Source organism: Heterodontus francisci, unplaced genomic scaffold (assembly GCF_036365525.1).
Source record: "Heterodontus francisci isolate sHetFra1 unplaced genomic scaffold, sHetFra1.hap1 HAP1_SCAFFOLD_124, whole genome shotgun sequence".
Classification (NCBI taxonomy): Eukaryota; Metazoa; Chordata; class Chondrichthyes; order Heterodontiformes; family Heterodontidae; genus Heterodontus; species Heterodontus francisci.
This window is the reverse complement of record NW_027140322.1, coordinates 1,187,300-1,210,984: the sequence shown is the minus strand read 5'-3', so window position 1 is coordinate 1,210,984 and position 23,685 is coordinate 1,187,300. Positions and strand designations below refer to the sequence as shown.

The window sequence follows — 23,685 nt, the reverse complement described above, 5'->3', positions numbered from 1 at the left end:
TTGTGATCAGGGGGATTGGGAGCAGGTCAACACACCCTCTATAGTATGTAATGTTGAGAATTAAAAAAAGACCGAGAGATCTGTGAGACACATTGCGATCAGCGAGATGGGGAGCAGCTCAATACACCCTCCATCGTATATAATGTGTTAATAGAAAAACACCTGGAGATCTGTGAGACAAATTGTCATCAGGGGGATTGGGAGAGTCAACCGACAGACTGCATTTTTAAAAAGCATGAACACTTAACCAGTAAACGGGAGGACCATTGATCGAACATCATTAACGGGTAAAAGAATATGGCACGTCGGCGAGGCAGGTGACAAGAGAATCGGAACAGCAGCAACTTAGTAAGACACAGTCAGCAGGGAGTTAGGAGACTGACAGATCCTTCATCTTGTTTTGTTTTGTTTGAGGAAGCTATATATTTTATTGAACAGCAGAAATGCCCAATTAAACCTTTATAGAAACTTTGAAAGTTACAGGTGGAAGACTTTGCAGTAAATTAAAAGGCATCGGAATCTACCACAGGATCGGAAAATCTTTAATAGAATTTAAATGTTCCCATTCCTTCTCGAACTTTAGATCAGAATACTGAATTCACTGAGCGTGCCATCACCAGTGAGTTGAAAAGCAGATCCATCACCACTCTCTTCTCAGGGCACCTACACAGGTCATCAATGGTCAGAGCACCATCAGCACACATTTACAGGGCGATGGGGAAAGGGAGTGGGACTAATTAGACTGCACTGACAAAGAGACAACATAGGCACCAAGGGCCGAATGGCATCCCTCTGTGCTGTTTCATTGTAAAATTCTATAAGGGAGAGGATCATCACCACCTCCTTCTCAGGCACCTTCACACTGGTAATACATAAGGTCCACCCACCGCCACAAGGGAAGAGTGTATCCGGGTGTCAGTGTGTGTATATGTGAAAACAATTCTGGATACATTTAGGCCCATTACCAATATTAATTTGATGCAGAAACTGTATTTTCTGTTTTAAGGAATGAAATCACATATCCCTTATAATTTCTTCCGCAAAGTGTTGGGAATAATGACCCTGCAGTTAGTTGCATTTGTGTCTTTTCTTTCTGACAGTTTCATTCATTTCTTTTCCCAGTGAACTCTAATTGTTAACTTCTCATTTCAGGCAGACCTGGGAACAGTAAGGCTGGCCCGTCAGGTAATCGCCTTTTTTTTCACACTATCTGCTATCTCTCTGCTCCAACCCATCCCATTAAATATTAAGCTTGGGCGACAGTCTCAGCACCTTTTTGATCATGTTGCCCTGTTGCTACTCAGAAAGGGAGTGTGCAGCTCATTGTGATAGTAAAGATCTTTAATTCTAGCTGACAGATGGCTGCTGCCTTCATGTGGAGAGACAGTAACTGAGGGTCTCTGCAGAGCAGAGTGAGAATAATCAGCTCCACTCACACTGTTACCTAGCTAAGAGATGACTGCTGTCTTCATGTGGTGGGACAATAATTAAGGGTCTCTGAAGAGCAGAGTGTGAAGAATCACCTCCACTGACATTGTTGCCGGTCCAAAGGTCCACCTCACCAATCTGTGCTGACATCCTGATCACATCATCATCCAGCCCTATCTTTATTGGCTGTGTTGGGTGAGGGGGCAATTTCCCCTGCTCTTTCGTGGTGCTGGGATCTCACTGTGTTCGCCCAATCAGTACTGAGCACTTAAATATGAGATCATTACAGCCACGCCCATCTCCCCACTTCTGCCGGTTAAATCGACTCTGAGCCTGTCGCCACCTCGTTCCCATTGGAGCAGTTGTGTTGGTGGGAATATCCGGCTGTCTCCTGGTTCCCTGCTCGTTTGCACCGTTTATTAGTATTTCAGTTTCCTTTTTCTTTTATGTGTAATATTTACTTCGGGTTTTATTAGGGTTCTGAGTGCAGACTGATGTTCCTATCTATTCATGCCTGGCGAATGGGGAGGGTTCGTACGCTGGGAACCTGTGGGTTTAACACACTCTAACCGCCTGCTGATATTTTTGATATTTTACAGAGATGGTGAAGCTGAGACTGGTGAATGGGGGCAGTCGGTGCGCTGGGAACTTGTGGGTTTAACACACTATAAGCGCTTGATGATATTTCTGATGTTTTACAGAGATGGTGAAGCTGAGACTGGCGAATGGGGGCAGTCGGTGCGCTGGGAGAGTGGAGATACACTACAGGGGACAGTGGGGGACTGTGTATGGCTCGTACTGGGACCTGCAGGACGCCGCTGTTGTGTGTCGGGAGCTGGGCTGCGGAACTGCGGTCTCTGCACCAAGCTTGGCTCACTTTGGGGAAGGGTCCGGACCCATTGTGACGTTGAGTGTAAAGTGCAGCGGGACCGAGGCCGCTCTGCGGGACTGTGAGTCAGCTCAATGGGATCACTATTCCTACTCACACTCCTATGATGCCGGTGCCATCTGCTCAGGTAAAAATCTTTCTCAGTCTCCCGTCTCCCACCGCGGCTGATAGAATCTGGGAAGAAGCAAAAGTAAAACAATCCGGGATGGTCGGTACCTGGAAAGTCAGATGTTAATAATTCCAGTAATCTCCGGTTAGAATTAATGTTAATGTTCGGATCACTGTTTAAAATTATATCATTAGCACCATATTAAATAAAGATTCTCCACCGGCAGCAGCAAATACCTGATACTCAGCACATTTACAATACAGACAGTGCAGTTTCCATTGAGATTTTCCCTTGATCCGCAGTGAATTATCTGAACGGCTGGAAATGTCAGAACCTCAATCCAACTCTCCATTCATCAACCCATCAGCCGCTACCTGGCATGCACTGTCAGACCGGCTGTCCGCCTGCAATCATCGCTTGGCCTCAGATCTGATGTATTACACAGATTGTGAAGCTGAGACTGGGGAGCAGGGGAGGGAGGGAGGCAGGTTTCGCAGCCTCGGGGAGCTGAAGTAATGGGTCCGCAGTTATTGTGGGTATCACAAGAGGAAACTGCGCGTTAAGATCCCACCGCTGCCTGCGCATTGTCTTTTAAATTTTAGGAAATATTGAGAAAGTAAAATGCACAGAATATTAAACAAAGGAGCTAAGATAGTTCAGGAAGTAGCTGCAACGATTAAACTCAACACAGTTGAACTAATGGAAGAAAAGAGGCGAGTTTGCCTGAAAACATGGCCAGTAAGGAGGATAGCAACAGTCTTCAAGAGGATAAAGCGAGGCTGGTGAAATGGGCGGACAGGTTGCAGATGAAATTTCTTGCAGAGAAGTGTGAACTGATGCATTTTGGTTGGAACACGGAGGAGAGGCAATATCACAGAAGCACTGAACTGTTACAGTGCAGAAGGGGACTAGTCGGCCCATCATGACTGCATGGGCTCTCTGAAAGAGAAATTCACTCAGTTCTATTCGCCGGCCTTCACTCCATAACTCTGCACATTCTTCCTTTTCATAGAACTGTCTAGTTCCATTTTTAATGCTGCAATGGAACCTGCTTGCACCACGTTCTCAGACAAACATTCCAGATCTTAAACACTCGCTGCATGAAAAACGTTTTTCGCATGTCACTTCAGCTGATCTTACCAAATGCATTAAATCGGTGCCATTTCCTTCTCGATCCTTTCACCAGTGGAAACAGTTTCTCTCTACGAACTCCATTCAGAATCCTCATTATTTTGAATACCTCTGTCTATTCACCTCTCAGCCTTCTCTTCTCCAAGGAAAACAATCCAAACTTCTCCAATTTATCTTCATAACTGAAATTCCTCATCCCTGGAACCTTGACGTTTCTCATGAAACGTCTCTGTATTCTCTTCAATGCCCTCACATCTTTCCTCAAGTGCGGCGCCCAGAACTGGATGCATTACTCAAGCTGAGGACGAACTAGTGTCTCAAAGAAGTTCAACATAACTTCCTTGCTCTTGCACTCTATGCACCTATTAATAAAGTCCAGGGCCGTGTATGCTTTATTGCACGCTCTCTCAACCTAGCCTGCCACCGTCAATGACTTATGCACTATTAAACCAAGGTCCCTCTGCTCCTGTAACCCCTTTAGAATTGAACCCTTCATTTTATATTTTATCTTCATGTCAGTCCGTCCTAAATGAATCACTTCACATTTCTCTGCATTGAACTTCATCTGCCAACTGCCTGCCCATTCCACCAACTTGCCAATGTCCGTTTGAAGATCTGTACTATCCTCCTCACAGTTCACGATGCTTCCAAGTTTTGTATCATCTGCAAACTTTGAAATTGTGCCCTGTACACCAAGGTCTAATTCACTTATATATATAGACAGGGACCTGAAGATTGAAGGATACATGGCATTTAGGAAGGGCAGGAAGCTAGGAACAGGTGGAGGGGTAGCTCTGTTAATTAATTATGGTATTAGCACAATGTTGAGGGATGACCTAAGATCAGGAGACCAGGATGTAAAAGCTGTTCGGGTAGAGATGAAAAATCATTAAGGCAAGAATTTGCTTGTCAGAAGTGGTGTACAGACCACCTGACATTAACCACACTGTGGGGCGGGTTGTAAATGAATAAATGAATGGCAGCCTGTCAGAAAGGTACAGTGATAATTAGGGGCGGATTTTCGCCTAAATTTAGACTGGAAAAGTCAGATGGGCAGAGATAGCCTAGATGAGGACTGCATAGAATATTCTCGGGATAATTTCTTGGAACAATACCTTGTGGAGCCAACCAGAAAGTAGGATATACTAGACCTGGTATTGTGCAATGAGGTCGGAATAATTAATGACCGCACAGCTAAGGTGCCCCTTGGTAGCAGCGATCATGATATGATTGAAGTTTACATTCAGTTTGAGGGAGAGTAGAGTGGGTCCAAGACTAATATTTTAAACTTAAATAAGGGCAATTATGAGGACATGAATGTAGAGCTAGCTAAAGTGAACTGGCAAATCAGGTTACGGGATAGGTCAATAGAGTTTCAGTGGCAGACATTTAAGGGAATATTTCAGAATACACAATTTCTCATATTTCAACGAGAAAGAAACATTTCAAGAGTGGGTCCCACCATCCGTGGTTAAGTATAACAGCCAAAGGTCGGATCAAACTTAAAGAAAAAGCTTGTAATTGCGCAAAGATGGGAGGCAGGTCAAAAGATTGAACAGAATATTTTTAAAAAACAAAGGATGACAAAAACATTGATAAGTCAGGTAGCATTGGAGGACGAGAGCAGGCTAGATAGATATATAAGGACAGATAGTAAGAGTTTATATATATATAAATATATATACATTTAAAAAAAAGAAAAGAGGTAACTACGTGAGCGTTGAACTTATAAAATGTGAGTCTGGGGAGTTAATAATGGAAAATAAGGAGATGACAGATGAATTGAACATATATTTGGCATCGGTCTTCACTATTGAGTATAAAAGTAACATCCCAGTTTTAGCTGTAAGTCGGGAAATGGAAGGGACGGAGGAACTCAAGAAAATTGCAAACACCAGGGAAAAGATACTGAGCAAATTGTTGCAGCTGCAGGCTGACAAGTCCCCGGGACCTGATGGACTTCATCCTAGGGTGTCAAAAGAAGTGGCAAGTGAGGTAGTTGATGCGTTAATTTTAATTTACGAACATTCCCTAGATTCGGGGAAGGTTCATTTAGATTGGAAAATAGCGATTGCAACTCCTTTAGTCAGAAAGGGAGGGAAACAGCAAGCAGGAAACTACAGGTCAATTAGTTTAACACCTGCCTTAGGGAAAATGTTACAAGCTATTATTAAAAATGTTATAGCAGGGCATTTAGAAACATTCAAGGTAATCAGGTATAGTCAACATGGCTTTGTGAAAGGGAAATCATGTTTCACCAATTGATTGGAGTTCTTTGAGGGAATTACATGTACTGTGGATGAAGGGCAACTGGTAGATGTATTGTACTTAGATTTCCAGAAGGCATTTGATAAGTTGACACACCAAAGGCCGTTGCAGAAAATAAAAGCTCATGGTGGAGGGGGTAACAATTTAACATGGATGGAAGATGGGTTAGCTCACAGGAAACAGAGAGTAGGCATAAATGGGTCATTTTTTTGGTTGACAAGATGTAATGAGTGGTGTGCCATCGGGATCTGTGCTGGGACCTCAACATTTCACAATTTATAGAAATGATTTAGATGCAGGGACCGACGGTATGCTTGCTAAATTTGCTAATGTCACAAAGATAGGTAAGAATGTAACTTGTGAAGAGGACACAAGGAGTCTGCAAACAGATATAATTAGGTTAATTGAGTGGGCAAAGACCTGGCAAATGGAGTATAATGTGTGCAAGTGTGAAATTGCCCACTTTGGCAGCAAGAATAGAAGGGAAGCATATTATCTAAATGCTGAGAGATTGCAGAGCTCTGAGATACAGAGGGATATGGGTGTCCTAGTGCATGAAACGCGAAACGTTCGTATGCAGGTACAGCACGTAATTAAGAAAGCTAGGAGAATGTTATAATTTATCGCGAGTGGAATTGAATACAAATGTGGGGATTTTATGCTTCAGCGACACAGGGTATTTGTGAGACCACATCTGGAATATTGTGTACTGTACTAGTCTCCTTATTTAAGGAATGATGTACATGCGTTGGAGGTAGTACAGAGAAGGTTTACTGGTCTAATATCTGGAATGGGTGACCTGTCATTCGAGGAAAGATTTGACAGGCTAGGCTTGCATCCTTTGGAATTTAGGAGAGTAAGAGGCGGCATGATGGAAACATATAAAATCCTGAGGGGACTTGACAGGGTTGTTGTGGAAAAGATGTTTCCCCTCGTGTGAGAATCTCGAACTAGGGGTCACTGTTTAAAAATAAGGGGTCGTCCATTTAAGACAGAGATGAGGAGAATTTCTTTGTTTCAGTGGGTCGTGACTCTTTGGAATTCTCTTCCTCAAAAGGCAGTGGAAGCAGAGTCTTTGATTTTTTTAAGGCAGAGGTAAGTAGATTCTTGATAACCAAGGGGCTGGAAGGTTATCTGGCGTAGGTGGAAATGTGGAGTAATCAGTTCAACCATGAACTTATTGAATGGTGGATCAGGCTCGAGGGGTTGAGTGGCCTACTCCTGCTCCTAATTTGTATGTTCACGCATATCTTCATATATAACAGGGTATATCTGATACATTGTCTTTATTAATTTTAAACCCCTATAGTATCAGAATTACCTACTTTTTCACTATTGCCTGTGGTATATCTTCTTTCTTGGCAAAGAAAGACGCAAAGAATTCAGTTAATACCTCAACTATACCCGCTACCTCCATATGTAAATCCACTTTCTGATCCCTAATCGGCCCCACTCCTCCTTTTACCACCCTTTTACTATTTCTCTGTCCGGAGAAAACTTTGGGATTTCTTTTAATGCTAGCTGCCGGTCTCTTTTCAAGGGTACAATTATAAAGTGACTGCAGCCAAGAGTGACCTGGGAGTATTTCTAATCAAATCATTGAAGGCAGCATGGCAGGTTGAGAAAGTGGTTAATCGGGCAATGGAATGTTGGCCTTTTTAAATAGAGGCATCGAGTACAAAAGTGAGGAAGTTATTATGAACATTTGTGAAACACTGGGTTCACCTCAACTGGCGTATTGTGTACAATTCTGGGCACGACACTTCAGAAGAATGTGAATGCTTTAGAATGGGTGTAGAAAGGATTTACAAGGAAGGTTCAAGAGATGAAAGACTTCAGTTACATTGATTGGTTGGAGAAGCTGTGGTTGCTCTCCTTCGAACAGAGAATGCTACGAGTAAATTTGATAGCGATGTTCAAAATCATGAGGGGTCAAGAAAGAGTAGATAGAGAACAAGAGTTCCTGTTGGCAGAAAGGTCAATAACCAGAGGACACTGTTATAAGGTGGATGGCAAAAGAACCAAACGTGACATGAGGAATAAGTTATGTATACAGCGAGTGTTTAGGATCTGGAATGTGCTGCCTGCGAGTCTGATGGAGACAAATTCAATTGTGGCTTTCAATATGGAATTGGAGAAGCACCTGAAGAGAAAATCTTCGCATGTCTATGGGGAAAGGGCAGAAGCATAGGACTAACTGAGGTGCTCTTACTGAGAACCAGCATGCACACAACGGGCTGAATGGCCTCCTTCTGTGTTGTGAACATTCTATGATTATATGCTGACTGCTGCATCTTGCTGGTCATAAACTGTCTGTCCAGTTTTTAAACCTACAACTGTGAATGTGGTTTCAAGATAATTAATTTCATATGAAGGGCTTTGAAGGGTGATCATGACAGACAGTAGAAAACTGGGTACAAAACAATCAACAAAGTGTGGTTAAAGGTAGTTATTCAGACTGACAAAAGGTGAGAAGTATTATGTGATAATTCATGTCAATGGGTTAGCGCTGTGCAAATGCGTTCTATTGTTTGGTCCATTCCGAAGATTACGGCACACAACATTAAGAAGCGGCTGAGCACACAGCACAAAGCAAACGTTAAGGGCCCGATAATACTGCAACTGTAGTGCTGAAGATCTGTGCTCTGAAACTAGCGACAACTCTAGCCAAGCTGATCCAGTACAGTTACAGCAGTTACAGCACTAGTATTCAACTGATATGGTGTAAAGTTGCTCAGTTACACACTGCCTGGAAAAGCAGGGAAACACTGACTAGTTAGCACCCAATCAACCTACTCCCAATCAACACCAAATCTTTCCTTGTGCTGGGTGTGACTCCCCTTTCAACGTATCAATCATGAACAAACCTCTATCTTTTTTTGTATTTCCAAGAGCTTTGTTAACATGCATTGATATTTTATTGATTTTTGTATCTGTACCCCTCAGTCCCATTGCTCCTCGATGCAATTTAGATTATCATAGTCCAAGGAATATGGCTTCTCACTCTTCCTACCCAAATGTGTAAGTGTGCATTTATCTGCATTAAAATTCACTTACAATTTCGTTAACGTAAAGTATTTTTCTCACAATCTGCCTTTGTATTAACTATTGCTCCAAGTAGATGTCATTAGTGAATATTACGATTGTACGTCCCTTTTCTGAGTCGAAATCATTTATGTTAAATATGAACAACAGTACTCCGAGCACCAGTTCTTGTCACACAATACCTCTTGCCCAGTTCTAACTGCTGATCCAGTGCATGTTTCTCAGTTACAGTGACGGCGACTGGGGAAGTTATAAATAAATAAAGGAACATTTTAAACATGATAGTTCTGTCACATTATAAGCAGTAGTGATACAGGAAATCCAGCATAATCTGTTCTGAACAGAATCTGAGAACGAATGTTGCCAGATCTGTGATTAATCAGATGCGAATTGAAATGTAAATATTTGCATTATTGTGATTATTAAAGTATTATGCTAATTATGATATAATATGCTTATTAAGATCACAGATATCCTCGACTAACATCCGGAGACTCTCCATGCTCAGGCAGACTGGAGATCCAGTACGGTGAAAACTGGGGTACAGTGTGTGACCTTGACTGGGATCTGAAAGACGCCAATGTGGTCTGTAGTCAGCTTCAGTGTGGAGTCGCCGTGTCTGTGCCAAGATATGCCCATTTTGGAGAGGGCACTGGCCTCTTACGGACTGACATCTTTGAATGCACTGGAAACGAGACCAGTTTATTGGACTGCCGTCTTTTTCAAGGAACCCAGCAGGAGTGCAGCCACAGGAACGATGCCAGTGTGATCTGTTCCGGTGAGTACAGACTTACTGAAAAGCAGACAACTTCCTGCTTATATTTGGAAAACTGAGGAAGGTGTATTTCCCATGTTTCTGTCTGAAAGGTTCATATCTAAACTAGTCATTATAGCTTACTATCACTGCTATAGGTTTGGTGTAACGTGGTACAAAATACCCGCAATTACTGGTAAACAGGATGGTTCTAAATTTTAAAATTTATTCTGCAAGAAGCAAAATTTTCGCAAGTTTGTTTACCACTGCACCGAATGTATATTTAGAATTGAATATTGACTGCAACAGTTGGGAGTTGACTAAATGAATATGCACTGGCCTAATTCGATACTTTAATCTGAACACCATGAATGAACCGACATTACAATAGCCTTCTGAATCTCCCTGACCACGTTATTATTCTTATCATACAACAGTGAAACAGGTCCTTCGGCCCACCGAGTCTCTGTCGACCAACAACGACCCATTTATAATAATCCTACATTACCTATAATTCTCCCAGCACCTACCCACAGTAGGGTTAATTTACAATGGTCAACTTCCTTTCGACCTGCAAGTCTTTTGCTGTGGGATGAAAAAAGAGCACGAGGCAGAATCCCACGCATTCACAGGGAGAACGTGCAAACCCCGCACAGACAGCACACAGAACTGAATCCAGGTCACTGGAGCTGTGATGCTAACCAAAGTTCCACTGTGCCCACGTTAACTTACTGAATGGCAGGGTATAAAAGAACGGCTGTACTCTAGCACTGCTCAGTGCAATCAGGCCAGAAGTGAAAGATTACAAAGTTATTGATAGAATGTGTGCATTTTACCCGATAAATATGACAGGATTGGACACATATCCACATGATCAGTACAGAGCTTTCAGTTGCACCAGCCTGTTCGATCATTCAGTTAGATCATACCTGATATGCTCTTCAAGTCTCTTTACCTGCCTTTGAACCAGATTCCTTGATCCACCGAGATAACAAAATTTTAACAATATTAGTCTTGAAAACTTAGATTAGATGTAATATCCACAGCTCTTTACTTTGGAAGTTGTTAAGGAATGTTCCAGATTTCCACTGTTATTATAGAAAATATGTTTCCTAATTGTTCTCTGAGGCCCAACTATCTTCTGGTGCTTGGTCAGTTACCTTCCCACCATCAAAATATCAGAAGTTCGGCTTTTTGCTGATGATTGCATGGTCTTTAATTCCATTCACAATTCCTCGGATTAAGAAATAGTTCATGCCCACTTACATCAAGATCAGGACATTATTTAGACTTGGGCTGATGGGTAGAAAGGAACATACTCACCACCTGCGTGTCAGGTAATTACTATTTCCAACAAGAGAGACAATAACATCTCCCCTAGCTATTATGATCAGTGAATTCACTACCACCATCAAATCCTGCTGGGTGTTGTCATTGACAAGAAACTGAACGAGACCATTCACAATAATGTAGTGGCGAAGGGAGCAGGTCAGATGATCTGCATTCTGTGGCAATAAGCTCACCTGCAGAATTCCCAAAGACTTTCCAGCAGCTGGAAGAGATAGGCTGGGAATGTGAAAGGACATGACTCTTCCAAATTTCAGGGAACCCAGCCACAGTTTGTGTAATCCTTCATCATAATGAGGGGAGGCAGTGGCGTGGTGCTCATGTTACTGGACTAGCAATCCAGAGTCCCAGGCTAATTCATGGGACGCTGGTTCAATTCCCACCATCGCAGCTAATGGAATTTAAATTCAGTTAATAAACCTGGAATTGAAAACTAGTCTCAGTAATGGTGACCATGAAACCATTGTCGATTGTCATTTAAAAAAATCTTGTTCAGTCATATCCTTAGGGGATTAAATCTGCCATTGTTACATAGCCTGTCCTACATGTGACTCGAGACCCACAGCAATGTTGTTGACTCTTAACTGTCCTCTTACATAGCCTAACAAATCAACCTGTTGTGAAAGGCAACGAGGCATGAACAACGAATGCTGGCCTTGCCTGAGACACCCACATCTTATGAATGAATAAAAAACAGAAACATTTGAAGCCAAGGAATCATTCTAGTATCAGTTATGCTGCACACTCTCCCTGTTCAACATATCCTTCCCAATGCATATTGCCCATAGCTGAACATTACACCAGATGGGGCCTGACCAGTTTTCTTTTGAGCTGCAGCATCATTTCTAGCCCCTTGTATTCCATTCCACTAGATATAAAGCACAGCATTCCATTGGCTGTTTTGATTTTCGCTCCTGCAATTGCCCATGACACTGAAGTCTCTTTTCCCTGTGCTGCATCCGGCTTTTCACCATTTATAAAGTACTGTAATCTTTTTAATTCCAAACTGGAGACCTCACACTCACCAATATTGAAAAAGTTTTACACAGTCACTGTATCTTTTTTTTTGTAAAGTTATGCTTAAAATATACATGTTTGCAATATGGTTGATGGTTTCTTTCAATGGCAATATTGAATATGTCAATTATATGTGGCTTTCTATCCAGTCATCTAAATCATTAATAAATATGGTGAATAGTTGAGGTTCCTGCCGGACGGCGCCATCACAGCCTGCCAGTTAGATGATCTGCCCATTGTCCCTGCTGTCTATCTCCTGCCACTAAACTGACGTCCTAAGTAGGTCAATAATTTTCCCTAAATTCTATGAGCTTCAACTTTAGCCAACAATCAGTTACGAGGGATTTTGTTGAGTGCTTTCTGGAAGTTCATCTGAAAAACATCCATTGAGGTTCCCCTGTCCTCTACTTTAGTTACCTCCACAAAATATTTGATCAGGTTTATTTACAAATCCACGCTGGCTCTCTCTGATTAGCTGTAACTTTTTATGGTGATCAGACACTCCATCTTTAAATGTACACTCTAGTAATTCCCTGACAACTGCTGTTAGGCTAAACAATCTGTAATTCCCTCGATTCACTCACTAACCTTTCTTTAAATAGCAGTGTGACAATTGCAATTTTCTGATTACTGATCCAGCAGTTTGCTCTCTATCATTAACAAAGTGATGGAAGGTGTTGTTTACAGCGCTATCAAGCAGTACTTACCAATAAACTACTCACTGTTGCTCAGTTTGGGTTTGTCGGACCACTCAGCTTCAGACTTCATCACACCCTTTGTACAAATATGGATGATATAGCTGTATTCCAGATGAGAGTGACTGCCCTCAATGTCAGGGCAGCATTTGTCCGACTGCGGCAACAAAGAACCTTAATAAAAGTTGTGTCCATGTAAATACTGATGCAAAGTAATTATGTATAATTCCTGCCATTTCCTTATTTTCATTTATAATATCATAACTGTGATTGTAATGAGATCACATTGCTTTTAATGACAATATATTTCTGACGTTATGTACACGATTATCTATCCATCGCTCTTGAGATCTGTTTTGTCATCCTTTGCTATTCTTTGTATCTCTGCCATTCACGAAGATCTGTGCATTTTTTTTGCATTTTTGCATGTTTTTGGTCTCTTTTATATTATGATGTTATTGTGTCTTGCATGCCAGTCCATAATAAATAAGTTTGAGTTTGGAATTGGACCATTCAATGCGGTGGTCATTGAGTTGATCTTCTTTGATGGCAGGCTTGTGCCGTTCACTGCGTCAGGGAAGCTATGGAGATCGATAAACACAAGACCGTCCCCCTAACAGTGACCTGTTCCTCCGTGAATATCAGGGTTTCCCTCCTCGAGAAGACGCACAAGCACCTGCTGTGCAGACAACATACCACGACCAGAACAGTAGCATGGATTGACTTGCCACAATGCACAACAACTGACGAATCAGCAGAAGGAATAATGGCATATACTGACCTCTCATGGAATATAATTAACTGACCAATAACAGCCAGAGCAAGAACACGTAATAACCTATCAGTAGTAAGATCCAGCCCAGATTCCCATTCTGCACTGCATATAAACAGACTGCTTCCACCAATTACAATTATTTCTCCAGACAATGGGCAGAGTACATGGCCCAAAACGTCGCGGTCTGTCAGTATTTCTAACAACTGCTTTTCCAAGAAAGCAACTGCTGTTTTCAGCGCAAAGGCACGTGATGTAAAACCGTAAAATGGTCTGACTCAAATGTTGCATGTTTTAGTTTTCTATTCCCCTGTAGCACCTGGATATGCTACATTTACAACTGTGCTCCAGCCCCTCACCCCGCCCCCACCAGCCTCCCCTCACCCATTTACTAGTTTAAGGTTCCTGTAACAACCCTATTTATCCTTTTTTCTGGGACCCTGATCCCAACCAGATTCAGGTGCTGCTCATTCCAACAGAATAGTTCTTTAATATCCCAGTACAGGTGTCAGGGTCCCATGAAAGGTAAAACCTCTTTCCAACATCATAACCTTCAACCACATGTTCATCTCCCTGATCGTTTATTTTTCTGATGCCAAAGTGCAAGCGGCTTGTATAATAATCCAGAGATTATAATCCTTGTGAACTTATTTTATATTTCAGCTCCTGGTACTCTCTGAAAAGAACCTCTTGCCTACTCTTTGCTATGTTGTTTATCCCTACATGGTCCACAACGACTGGATATTTCCCCTCCATTCTTGCAATCTGATTTGAGATAACCCCCATTTCGCACAAGTTGGGAAAATACTGTGTGGAACTCTTAATGCCCTAATTATTGAATCACTTAAAGGTATCACATTATGCTCCACTCCTCCTCCTTTTGAACAGCTTCCTATTCCAAGGTATCACGGTCAACATTCTGGCTGTCCTTCTGACCGTCTTCATCCTTATCCTCACAAATAGCCAGGACTTTGTTCCTTTTCACTTCTGTATATCCTCGTTCTCCATTACATCTGGATTTCCATTACTGTGCATTATAAGCTGCAACAACCTCATTCTGATCCTGCAGCTCTCTACAAGGTGTGACTGAAATCTGCAGCAAACTGTCAAATACTCTTCTTGTTGCCATATGTGTTGGCGTTTCTCCAATTCCCACAACAGCTCTATGATCCTGAGCCAGAGAGATTCCAGGTTGAGATATCTACTGCAGACAAGTTCCCTCGCGGCAGTTCCATTATCTACAAATTCCAATATCCAGAAAAAAAACTGCACTGCCAGAACTTAGTCTGTCTTTATTTTTGAGGTAAAATTATTTTTAGATGCATTTTAGCTTTAACGCTATTTCACTGGTTAGCTAACGCCGAAACACTAAACACTCATCAATTAACTTAATACTTATTTACAACTTACCCACGCACTCTCACACCCTGACCTGACAATTGCTTCACTGAGTGAGTTTTTCCCACTATTTGCCTGGTGTCTGTCCCTCAGCCCCTTCCAATAGGCTCTGCTGCTGCTGGCTGTGACGCTCTTTTAAACCGGTGGCTCGAGTCACTGACTCCAGTTTAACAGACACAACAGAACACCTCCATCCGAACGCTCACTCTCTACTACCGAGAAGGACGAGGACAGCAGATGCATGGGAACACCATCTGCATGTTCTCCTCCGAAGCACACACCATCCTAATTTGGAACTATATAACTGGTCCTTCACTGTCGCTGGGTCAAATCCTGGAAGTCCCTTCCTTACAGCAATGTGAGTGCACTGAAAGCGCATGCACTGCAGTGGTGCAAGAAGGCGGCTCACCACCATCTTTGCAAGGGCAGTTCGGGATGGGTACTAAATGCCGTCCTAGCCCGAAAGTCCCACCCCCTGTGAAATAATAAAAAATACCTCCTGTTCCCACTCTGAACCGAATTCTTACTCTTAGCAAACTCTAACTTCCCACTATGTTCATAATGTATTCAGTTAACATTGCAATCTTTGTTTACACTCTGCCTTACTAGAAGTCTAAAAATAGAAACATAGATAATTGGAGTAGGAGTAGGCCAGACAGCCCTTTGGAGCCTGCTCCACCATTCAAAAAAAGTCATGGCCTATCATCTAATTCAGTACTCTGTTCCCGTTTTTCCCCATATCGCTTGATTCCTTTGGTATTAAGAAAGATATCTATCTCCTTCTTGAATATAGTTAGTGATCTGGCCTCCACTGCCTTCTGTGGTAGAGAATTCCGCAGGTTCACCACCTTCTGAGTGAAGACATTTCTCCTCATCTCGGTTCTAAATAGCATACTCCGTATCCAGAGACTGTGACCCGTGGTTTTGGACTCTCCAGCCATCGGGAACATCCGCCCTGTATCTAGCCTGTCTAGTACTGTTCCAGTCTTATAGGTTTCTCTGAGTACCTCTCTCATTCTTCTAAACTCTAGTGAAAAGAGTCCGAGTCAATCCGATCTCTCCTCATACGTGAATCCTGCCATCCCAGGAATTAGCATCGTAAATCTTCTTTGCACTCTCTTCATGACAAGGGCATCATTCCTCAGATAAGGAGACCAAAACTGCACACAATACTCCAGGTGAGGTCTCACCAAAGCCCTGTATAGGTGCAGTAAGACATTGCTCCTTTACTCAAAGCCTCTTGCAATGACGTCCAGTATTATATGCCTTTTGAGGCACATTCAAGATGCAACAGTTTAGACAGTTTCCAGCTGACAGTAATTACCCCAGTTCGGACAAGCACAGCTGATTGACTGCTTACTGCTAACCTGACTTGCACTGTTAACTGCTAACAATGAACTGCCTTGCAGTTTGGTTTTTAATTACAAGCGAAACGCTAAATGTTAAGGCTAGATTTCAGTCTTAGCCACTAATTACCAAATTCCAAACTTCCCACTCTGGTTACAACACATGCACCTAAAGGTACAGTCTATGCTTGCACACTTTGCCTTAACTCTAACTACCTTACTGAATTGCAGAAGAACATTCCCCATGCAGGCAATTGCAGTTCAAGAGGACGGTCCTGACACCGGTTTCAAGGGCAAATAAAGTTGAGCAATAACTGCCACCTCTGCCAGAGATGTCCACATCCCTCATAAAGAAAAGCAGCTCCCAAATGAGCTTGTTCTGTATTTGTTCTTCAGATCTTCTATCGCACATCTATCAAACCACTTAAACATTTTAAACACATCAACTAGATAAGCTGTAATCCTTCTAAACTAAAGCTACTACAAACAAAGTTTATGAAACTTGTCTTCATAATGTAACACTTTAAGCATTGTTGCCATTCTCGTGACTCTGTCCTTAACCACCTCCAAAGGCAATGGTTTTATGAAGTGCAGTGCCCAAAAGTGACAACAGATACAACAGAAACATCAAATCCATCATCTTTATATTCCAAAATCCAAGAGATAAAGACCAACAATCGATTAGCATTTGCAACAAGAGGTGTTAATTTTTGAGTGTTCAGCCAACTTCATAAAGAGGTCCTGTAGTAATTATTGTGATGAAAGGACACAGACCTAAAACATAACTCTCTTGATCTCTCCACAGATGCTGCGAGCCCTGCTCAGTATTTCCAGCATTTTCTGTTATATTTCAGATTTCCAACATCCGCAGTATTTTGCTTTTGTGTTGCTGTGGTAATTCTAATTGTTTTTTGATAGATAATTTGTGTAAAGTATGGATAGATAATCGTGTACATAAGATTCAACTGTTATACCCATTTTCTATTTTGCTGTTTCTATGCAGAGGATGATTTATAAATTATTTGGATTTGTATTTGTTTCCAATACAGGGAAACATGAACCTCGATTGGTTGATGGGACGAACAGATGCTCAGGCCGGGTGGAGGTGCGACATGGAGATCAGTGGGGGACGGTGTGTGACGTTTACTTTGATTTGGAAGACGCCAACGTGGTCTATGAGCACCTTCAGTGTGGGACAGTAACCTCAATACCGGGAGGAGCTCACTTTGGGAAGGGAGCCGGTCCAGTGTGGATGGAAAGTTACAGGTGTCGGGGGAATGAGACGCGATTGTGGGAGTGTCCTGTTTCATCCTGGGATCAGTTTAGCTGCTCACATGAAAATGACGCCAGTGTCATCTGTACGGGTGAGTCATCTCAGTCAATTGAACTGAAATAAACCAACTGTTCTGCTGTCAAGCATCATTGACTATTTCCACAGGTCGCTGATTCACTAGTTTTGCTGATCCCATGCTTCCTTTGACACTAAGATTCCGAGATGTGTTTGTGGGTTTAAGTGTCTAAATTAAATTACAAATGAATCAAAGAGCTTCACTCCAGTAAACATTGAATACATACAATGTCTATTGATTAGTACTAATCGCTCATATAATATCTCTTTTGTGGTAAATCTAGGGCATTATTCAAGGGGCATAGAATCAGCAATTTGCTCCCAGGACCACTGCCATAGCATAGAAATGTTGCTCGAGCATTGAAACTGTGATCAATGTTGGCCGTTCAAATATGAATTATCATGGAAGTCTCTGCAAAGATCAGCTGTACAATAGAAAACACTGTGAACTTGTTTCCAGCTAAATAACATGAGATAAATTTTAATTTCCATTGCATCAAGGGCATTAAAATGACAGCGAGTGAAGTAACTCGTTATTTCACCAATATGCCATGTCTTTGATTATTTCACAAACTTGATGTAAATTACAATTCTCCCAGTTATCCCTCAACCCGCGCCCTGTTATAACAGATTATCTGCTCTGTTATCTGATCGCTGTACGTGAGACATTGCTCAACGCAAATTGCTCCCACGTTTCACAATTTAAAATATAGGTAATAAAAACAGTAAGTGCTGAAAATACTCAGAAGTTCTGGCTGCATCTATGGTGAAAGAAACAGAATCAACCTTACAGTTTGCAGATCTTTCATCATAACTTAGAGATTTAACAGTTTTTAAAGAAAGGGGAAAGCAAGGAAAGAGCGAAAGGAACAATCTGTGATATGGTGGAAGACAGGAGAGATTAAATGGTAAATGGGACAGTGCAAGGCAAAAATAGATAGGAATGGGCCAAGTAAAAAACACATTTCTCGAAGTGTTGCAAATTGGAAGGCAAAATATCGTCCAAAAAAAGAAAAAAAGGGGAGGGAATCTGATCTGAAATTGCTGAATTCAGTGTTCATTCCATAAGCCTGGAAAGAGTCTAGTGGAAAGAGGAAGTGCTGTTTCTCAAACTTACGTTAACCTTCATTGGAACTGTGTAGGAGAAAGAGGAGAGAGAGGTCAGTGTGGGAGCGGAATAAAGAATGAAAAGGACAGGTAACTGGAAGCTAAAGGTAAAGCTTGCAGACTGAACAAAGATGTTGTGCAAAGTAAGCACTCAATTATGTTTGGTGTCCCAATGTAAAGGAGACGGTATCATGATCAGTCAATACAGTGAGTGCAGTATACTAAAGAGAAAGCAGGACAAGTAAATCGCTGTTTCACTTGGAAGCCGTATTTGGGGGCTTGGATGGTGAGAAAGGTGGAGGTAATAGGGCAGTGTTTGTACCTCCTGCCCATTCATGGGAAGGTCCTGTGGGAAGGGGTGTTGACAATGATTGAAGAGGGCATCAGGGTGCCACAGAGTGAAAGGTCCCTTCAGAACGTTAAAATTGGAGGGAAGGGGAAGATGTGCTTTGTCGTGGCATCACATTAAAGGTGGTGGAAATGGTGGACGATGGTCTGTTGAATATGGAAGCTGATGGAGTGGAAGATGAGGAGAATCAGGATCCTATCATGGTTCTGGGAGGGGGGAAAGGGTGAAAGCAGAAGTATGGGGAATGGAATGGTCGTGCTTGAGGGCCCTGTCAACCATGGTGGGTGGATGAGGAGGTGAGGAGAGTCCTCGGATGAGGAAAAAGGAAGACATATCTGGAACCACTGGTATGGAAGGTTGTATCACCAGACAGATACATTGCCGTGGTGCAAGTGAAAAAATGTGATAGAGTCATTCGAATAATTGGGGGGTGAGGAAGCATAGACAGGTAACTGTGAGAGTCACTGGGTTTACTCTTTATATTAGTTAATAACCTATCCCCAGAATCAGAGACAGAGATTTTGAAGAAGAGAACAGAAGAGTTGAAGATGGACCATGTGAAGATAAGGAGGATAAATTGGAAGAAAGGTTGATGATATTTTCAAGTACAGGGCGAGAGCTGGAAATATCAGTACATGTGGACAGGAGGACGACCTTCAGTCCCTCGGGTCTCACCCCAAGTTCATTTTACCCTCTGTCCCCATTTCAGCAACCGTAAGCTGCTCGGTACGTCTCTGAAATGTATTTACTGAGAAAAGGTAATGGTGAAGAAGATCTTTCAACAAGCCTTCTGAACAATGATGACAGAAATAGCAACCATTAAAATTAATGACATTTCTGGTGGCAGTAAATTCTGAGATATTTTGCTTCAGTTTCGACATTCTCAATGTGTTTCATATTGTAGATGAAAATTGGTCACTAAGGCTGACTAACGGGGGAAGCTGGTGTGATGGGCGAGTGGAGATTTACCACAATGGCAGCTGGGGGAGATTGCAAGATAGACACTGGACCGTGAATGATGCCAACGTAGTCTGTACACAGCTGGGTTGCGGTGAAGCGACAGCCGCTTATAACTATTCAAAGGGCGGAGAGAGTGAAGGACCCGTCTGGGTGAATGATGTCCAGTGTGAAGGAAACGAATTGCAGCTCCAGAACTGCAGCTTATTCACATTGAATTCGTCTCTCACTGACAATATGGATGTAGGGGTCCTGTGTTCAGGTAAGCAAGTTCTTCACTGCCTTTACAAAAACAAATAAGTGAAATGTCTAATCTGCTGAGAAAAGTGATAATCTAGGTTACTTGTTCCTGGGTGTCTCAAGCCAGTCATTTCACTCGAGGAGAGTGGGTGAGGATGGTGGGCGGTCGGGGAGCTGGGGCTGGATGGGGGTGGTGTGCAGAGAGAGAGGACACGGACACAATTAAACAACAAGAACGTTTTTATTACAGAAATTTCAATTAACACATACATCACAAGGGGTTTAACAGGAATGTAAAGGGAGAGAAAACTGACACAGAACCAAACAAAGAGATGTTACAGTTGGTGACTAAATTCTTAGTCAGATGGTTGTATTTGAAGAGCCAGAGACACGGAAATATTTCTGGTGGAAATTCAGATCTGGGGGTTAGATGGTTAAAGGCAAAACTGAAAGTTGTAGGCAATTGAAGTGGGTGAAGTACAAGAAGCTGCATTCAGAGAAAAGCAGAGTTCCTGAAATGTTTCAGGCTGGAGACGGTTATACTGATGCAGGGGGAGAGCATGAAGGTGGCTGAACATGAAGATCATAATTGGAAAAACGAGGTATTGATGGCGGGGAAACCAATAGGTCGTCGAGTGCCACGGTGTTCCTGAGAGGGGCTTCATGTAGGGCAGGCAACAAAACTTTGGATGAGCTGATGATTCTGGAGGATGCAAGATGGGTGATCGCCCAGGAGAACATTAAAATATTCGATTCTGCAGGAAACAAAGCATGGGTGAGCATTTCAGCAGCAGATGGGCTGAGGCAGGAAGGGAGGTGAATGATGATAGAGGTGAAAGATAACGGCCTTATGAAAAAGTGAATACGGAATTGGAATCTCAGCTCTGGTATCAAATCCGGCGTCGAGCTTGCAATCAGTTCTACTGTACAGTATATAAGTGGAGGTAGCTGTGTGGGAGTTGTTCTGGTGTAAGTTTCATTATGTTGTGTATATAAGTAGACAGATGTTTTGGACTATATGCTTTAAAGTTTCATTGTGTAGCATGTCAATGCAGGCATGTGTTCTGGGGATGTTGCGTTTTGCAGAGTGTAAGTGTGGGCAGATGTTTTCGGGTTGTTCCAATGAACATTTATTTCCATACGACAGAGTGGAACTTACAACATATGAGATAGTTAATGATTCAGATTTGATACCGATTGGTTACAGTAAATAATTTCTTCGGGAACAGCGGAAATCAATACATTCCAGCGTTTCACGTCAGAAGTTTACAGTGCTGAATGGCTATTACACACTCAGTCACTGGACAGAGTAGAGTATGTCATCTTGTTCTTCAGTTAGGTAGATGTTAAGCTCCACCCAACATTTATGCCCACCTTCAGAAGCCATGTGTCTTCTCCTTGTCTTCTACTTCTCTATCTGATGGGTAACATCGCTGATGTTTATTCTCCAAAGTGCCTGACGCAATTAGTCCAATCATTTTTGTCCAGTCCAGATTAAATACTGGTTTCTGTTCATCCAGGAGGTCTACACATCTGGAGTTCAATTGCCCATAGGCGCTTCCTGATCCTGTCCAACATTTTGCAGAGAGATCCTGTTTTCTGCCCTCTTTGGTCCGGTCCAACAGTCATATATTGATAGAATTAGTCGTTTAGTTCATTGACTTTTTACAGACAAAAACAATTGTTAATTTGCCTCACAAGTTTCGTTTGCTCATTGAACATAATTGCAGCAGTCTGTCTGGACAGAGAGGTCTGCATATTTTCTGTTCAGACATGCGGTTTATGTCTCTAAAATTACTCAAATATGTTCCTTGTCAAAGACAGAGTCCCATCCTTACAAAAGTAATTGATTCTCCTATGCAATTAATATTAAATTGATTTATGATAATGTTATAATCAACACAACCCTAGAACGTAGTTCTACACGAAGATACTGCACATTGCAAGGCTGATGTTTAAGGGTACTATTTTTGTAGACGTTACATTCTCCAATATGAAGTGGAAGTAATAAATAGGGTGGATTAAACTGCTGGTCTTGCCAGTGACACCAACATCCCCTGAAATAATTAAAAAACAGAAAGGAATGGTGACATGTGGCGAACTATCTGGTAATATAATTCTGAATGGATCAATCACATAAAGCATCATCGGGTCCTCCTCATCTTCACTAAAACCACCCGTTTGACAAAGATTATCCAGGAAGGCATAGAAAACGCACAGCAAGTATTCTCCATCATAAATCTTCCTCCTGAACCACTCCCCTGCCTCATCCACCCTGAACTCCAAAAATAATTGAGAGGAGCTCGTAGACATTTTGTCACAAAGTTCAAAAACATCCGTTCAGTCACCTCCACTACTTCCCTTTCTTCCCCAACCCACCAGGCCTAACTTCCTATCAGTTCCCATCCCCATCCCCATCCCATAAGATCACCCTGAATTCCCATTTCTTGTTTCTCTCCTAGAATCCTTCACGCTGTCTCGGAACCTGTACTGTTGATGGAATCCACATTTTGCTGTCTACACCTTATTTCTTTTAAACTACTGAACACAAACATTCCTTTCCTGGGTTCCATGTTAGCTGGCATTATTAACCATTATCTTTTTCTCTCTCTCTCTCTACATGTTCAGGCCCCTCTCTTTCAAATCAGCAGTTATCACACCTCTCCTCAGAAAGGAACCATTGACCACCAGTCCATGCAGGTTACTGCCCCAGCTCCAACTGTTCGTACCTCGCCAAAGTCCTTGAATGTGTTGTCGCCTCCCAAATCCATGCTCATCTTATATGAAGCTGCATGTTTCAATTCCGCAAGTCAATTTTCTATCCACACCACAGGACGAAAACAATTGACATCCGAAGTGATTGTGACAAATATAAAAGATTCCACCTCCTCTTTCTTGACTTGTCTCAAATTTTGATATGATTGATCATGAAATACTTCTCCAATTCCTCCCCATTAACACCCGGCTGGGTGGGACTGCACTCAGCTTGTTCTAGTATTATCTATACAGTCATGGTCAGAAAGTGGCCTGCAATGGCTTCTCTTCCCGCTCCTGCAAAGTCAGCTATAGTGTCACCAAAGGATCTATCCTTTGACACTTCGTTACTCATTTACATGCTGCCTTTCAGTGATATCCGCAAACACAGCCTCAGTTTCCACATGTATCTCACTGTATCCAACTCTACCTCGCATTCAACACTCTTGAGCCCTCCAATGCCTGCACACTGTCAGAATTCCAGGCTGACATTCAGTACTGCATCAGCAGAAAATTCCTCCAACTCAGTATTGAAAAGATAGAAACCATCAGTCCCCATCGCATGTTTCCTTGTCTCCAACTCCATTTCTCGCCATGCCAACTGTCTGTCACTCAGCCAGACAGCCTGTAATCTTGGTGTTATATTTGACCCCAGGGTGATCCTCCTATCAAATCTCCATATCCTCATTAACACTGTCTATTTTCACCTCCATGACATCACCCGCATTTGC

General features: G+C 42.2%; 1 protein-coding gene across 1 annotated transcript; it reads left to right on the top strand.

Moving 5' to 3' along the window:
- Positions 1 to 1,793: 1,793 nt before the first annotated feature.
- LOC137359214 (deleted in malignant brain tumors 1 protein-like) lies at positions 1,794 to 22,697 on the top strand. The gene is made up of 6 exons (XM_068025273.1): positions 1,794 to 1,850; positions 2,130 to 2,444; positions 9,334 to 9,648; positions 17,249 to 17,397; positions 22,021 to 22,042; positions 22,663 to 22,697. The coding sequence occupies exons 2-6, from the start codon at positions 2,132 to 2,134 to the stop codon at positions 22,695 to 22,697; spliced, it is 834 nt and encodes a 277-aa protein (XP_067881374.1). The 5' UTR covers positions 1,794 to 1,850; positions 2,130 to 2,131.
- Positions 22,698 to 23,685: the final 988 nt, after the last annotated feature.

Coding starts and splice junctions, on each gene's coding strand:
- LOC137359214 (XM_068025273.1), top strand. CDS start 2,132: ATGGTGAAGCTGAGACTGGCGAATGGGGGCAGTCGGTGCGCTGGGAGA. Junction 2,445..9,333: donor TGCCGGTGCCATCTGCTCAG/GTAAAAATCTTT, acceptor ATGCTTATTAAG/ATCACAGATATCCTCGACTA. Junction 17,398..22,020: donor AGCACCTTCAGTGTGGGACA/GTAACCTCAATA, acceptor TCCTTGTCAAAG/ACAGAGTCCCATCCTTACAA.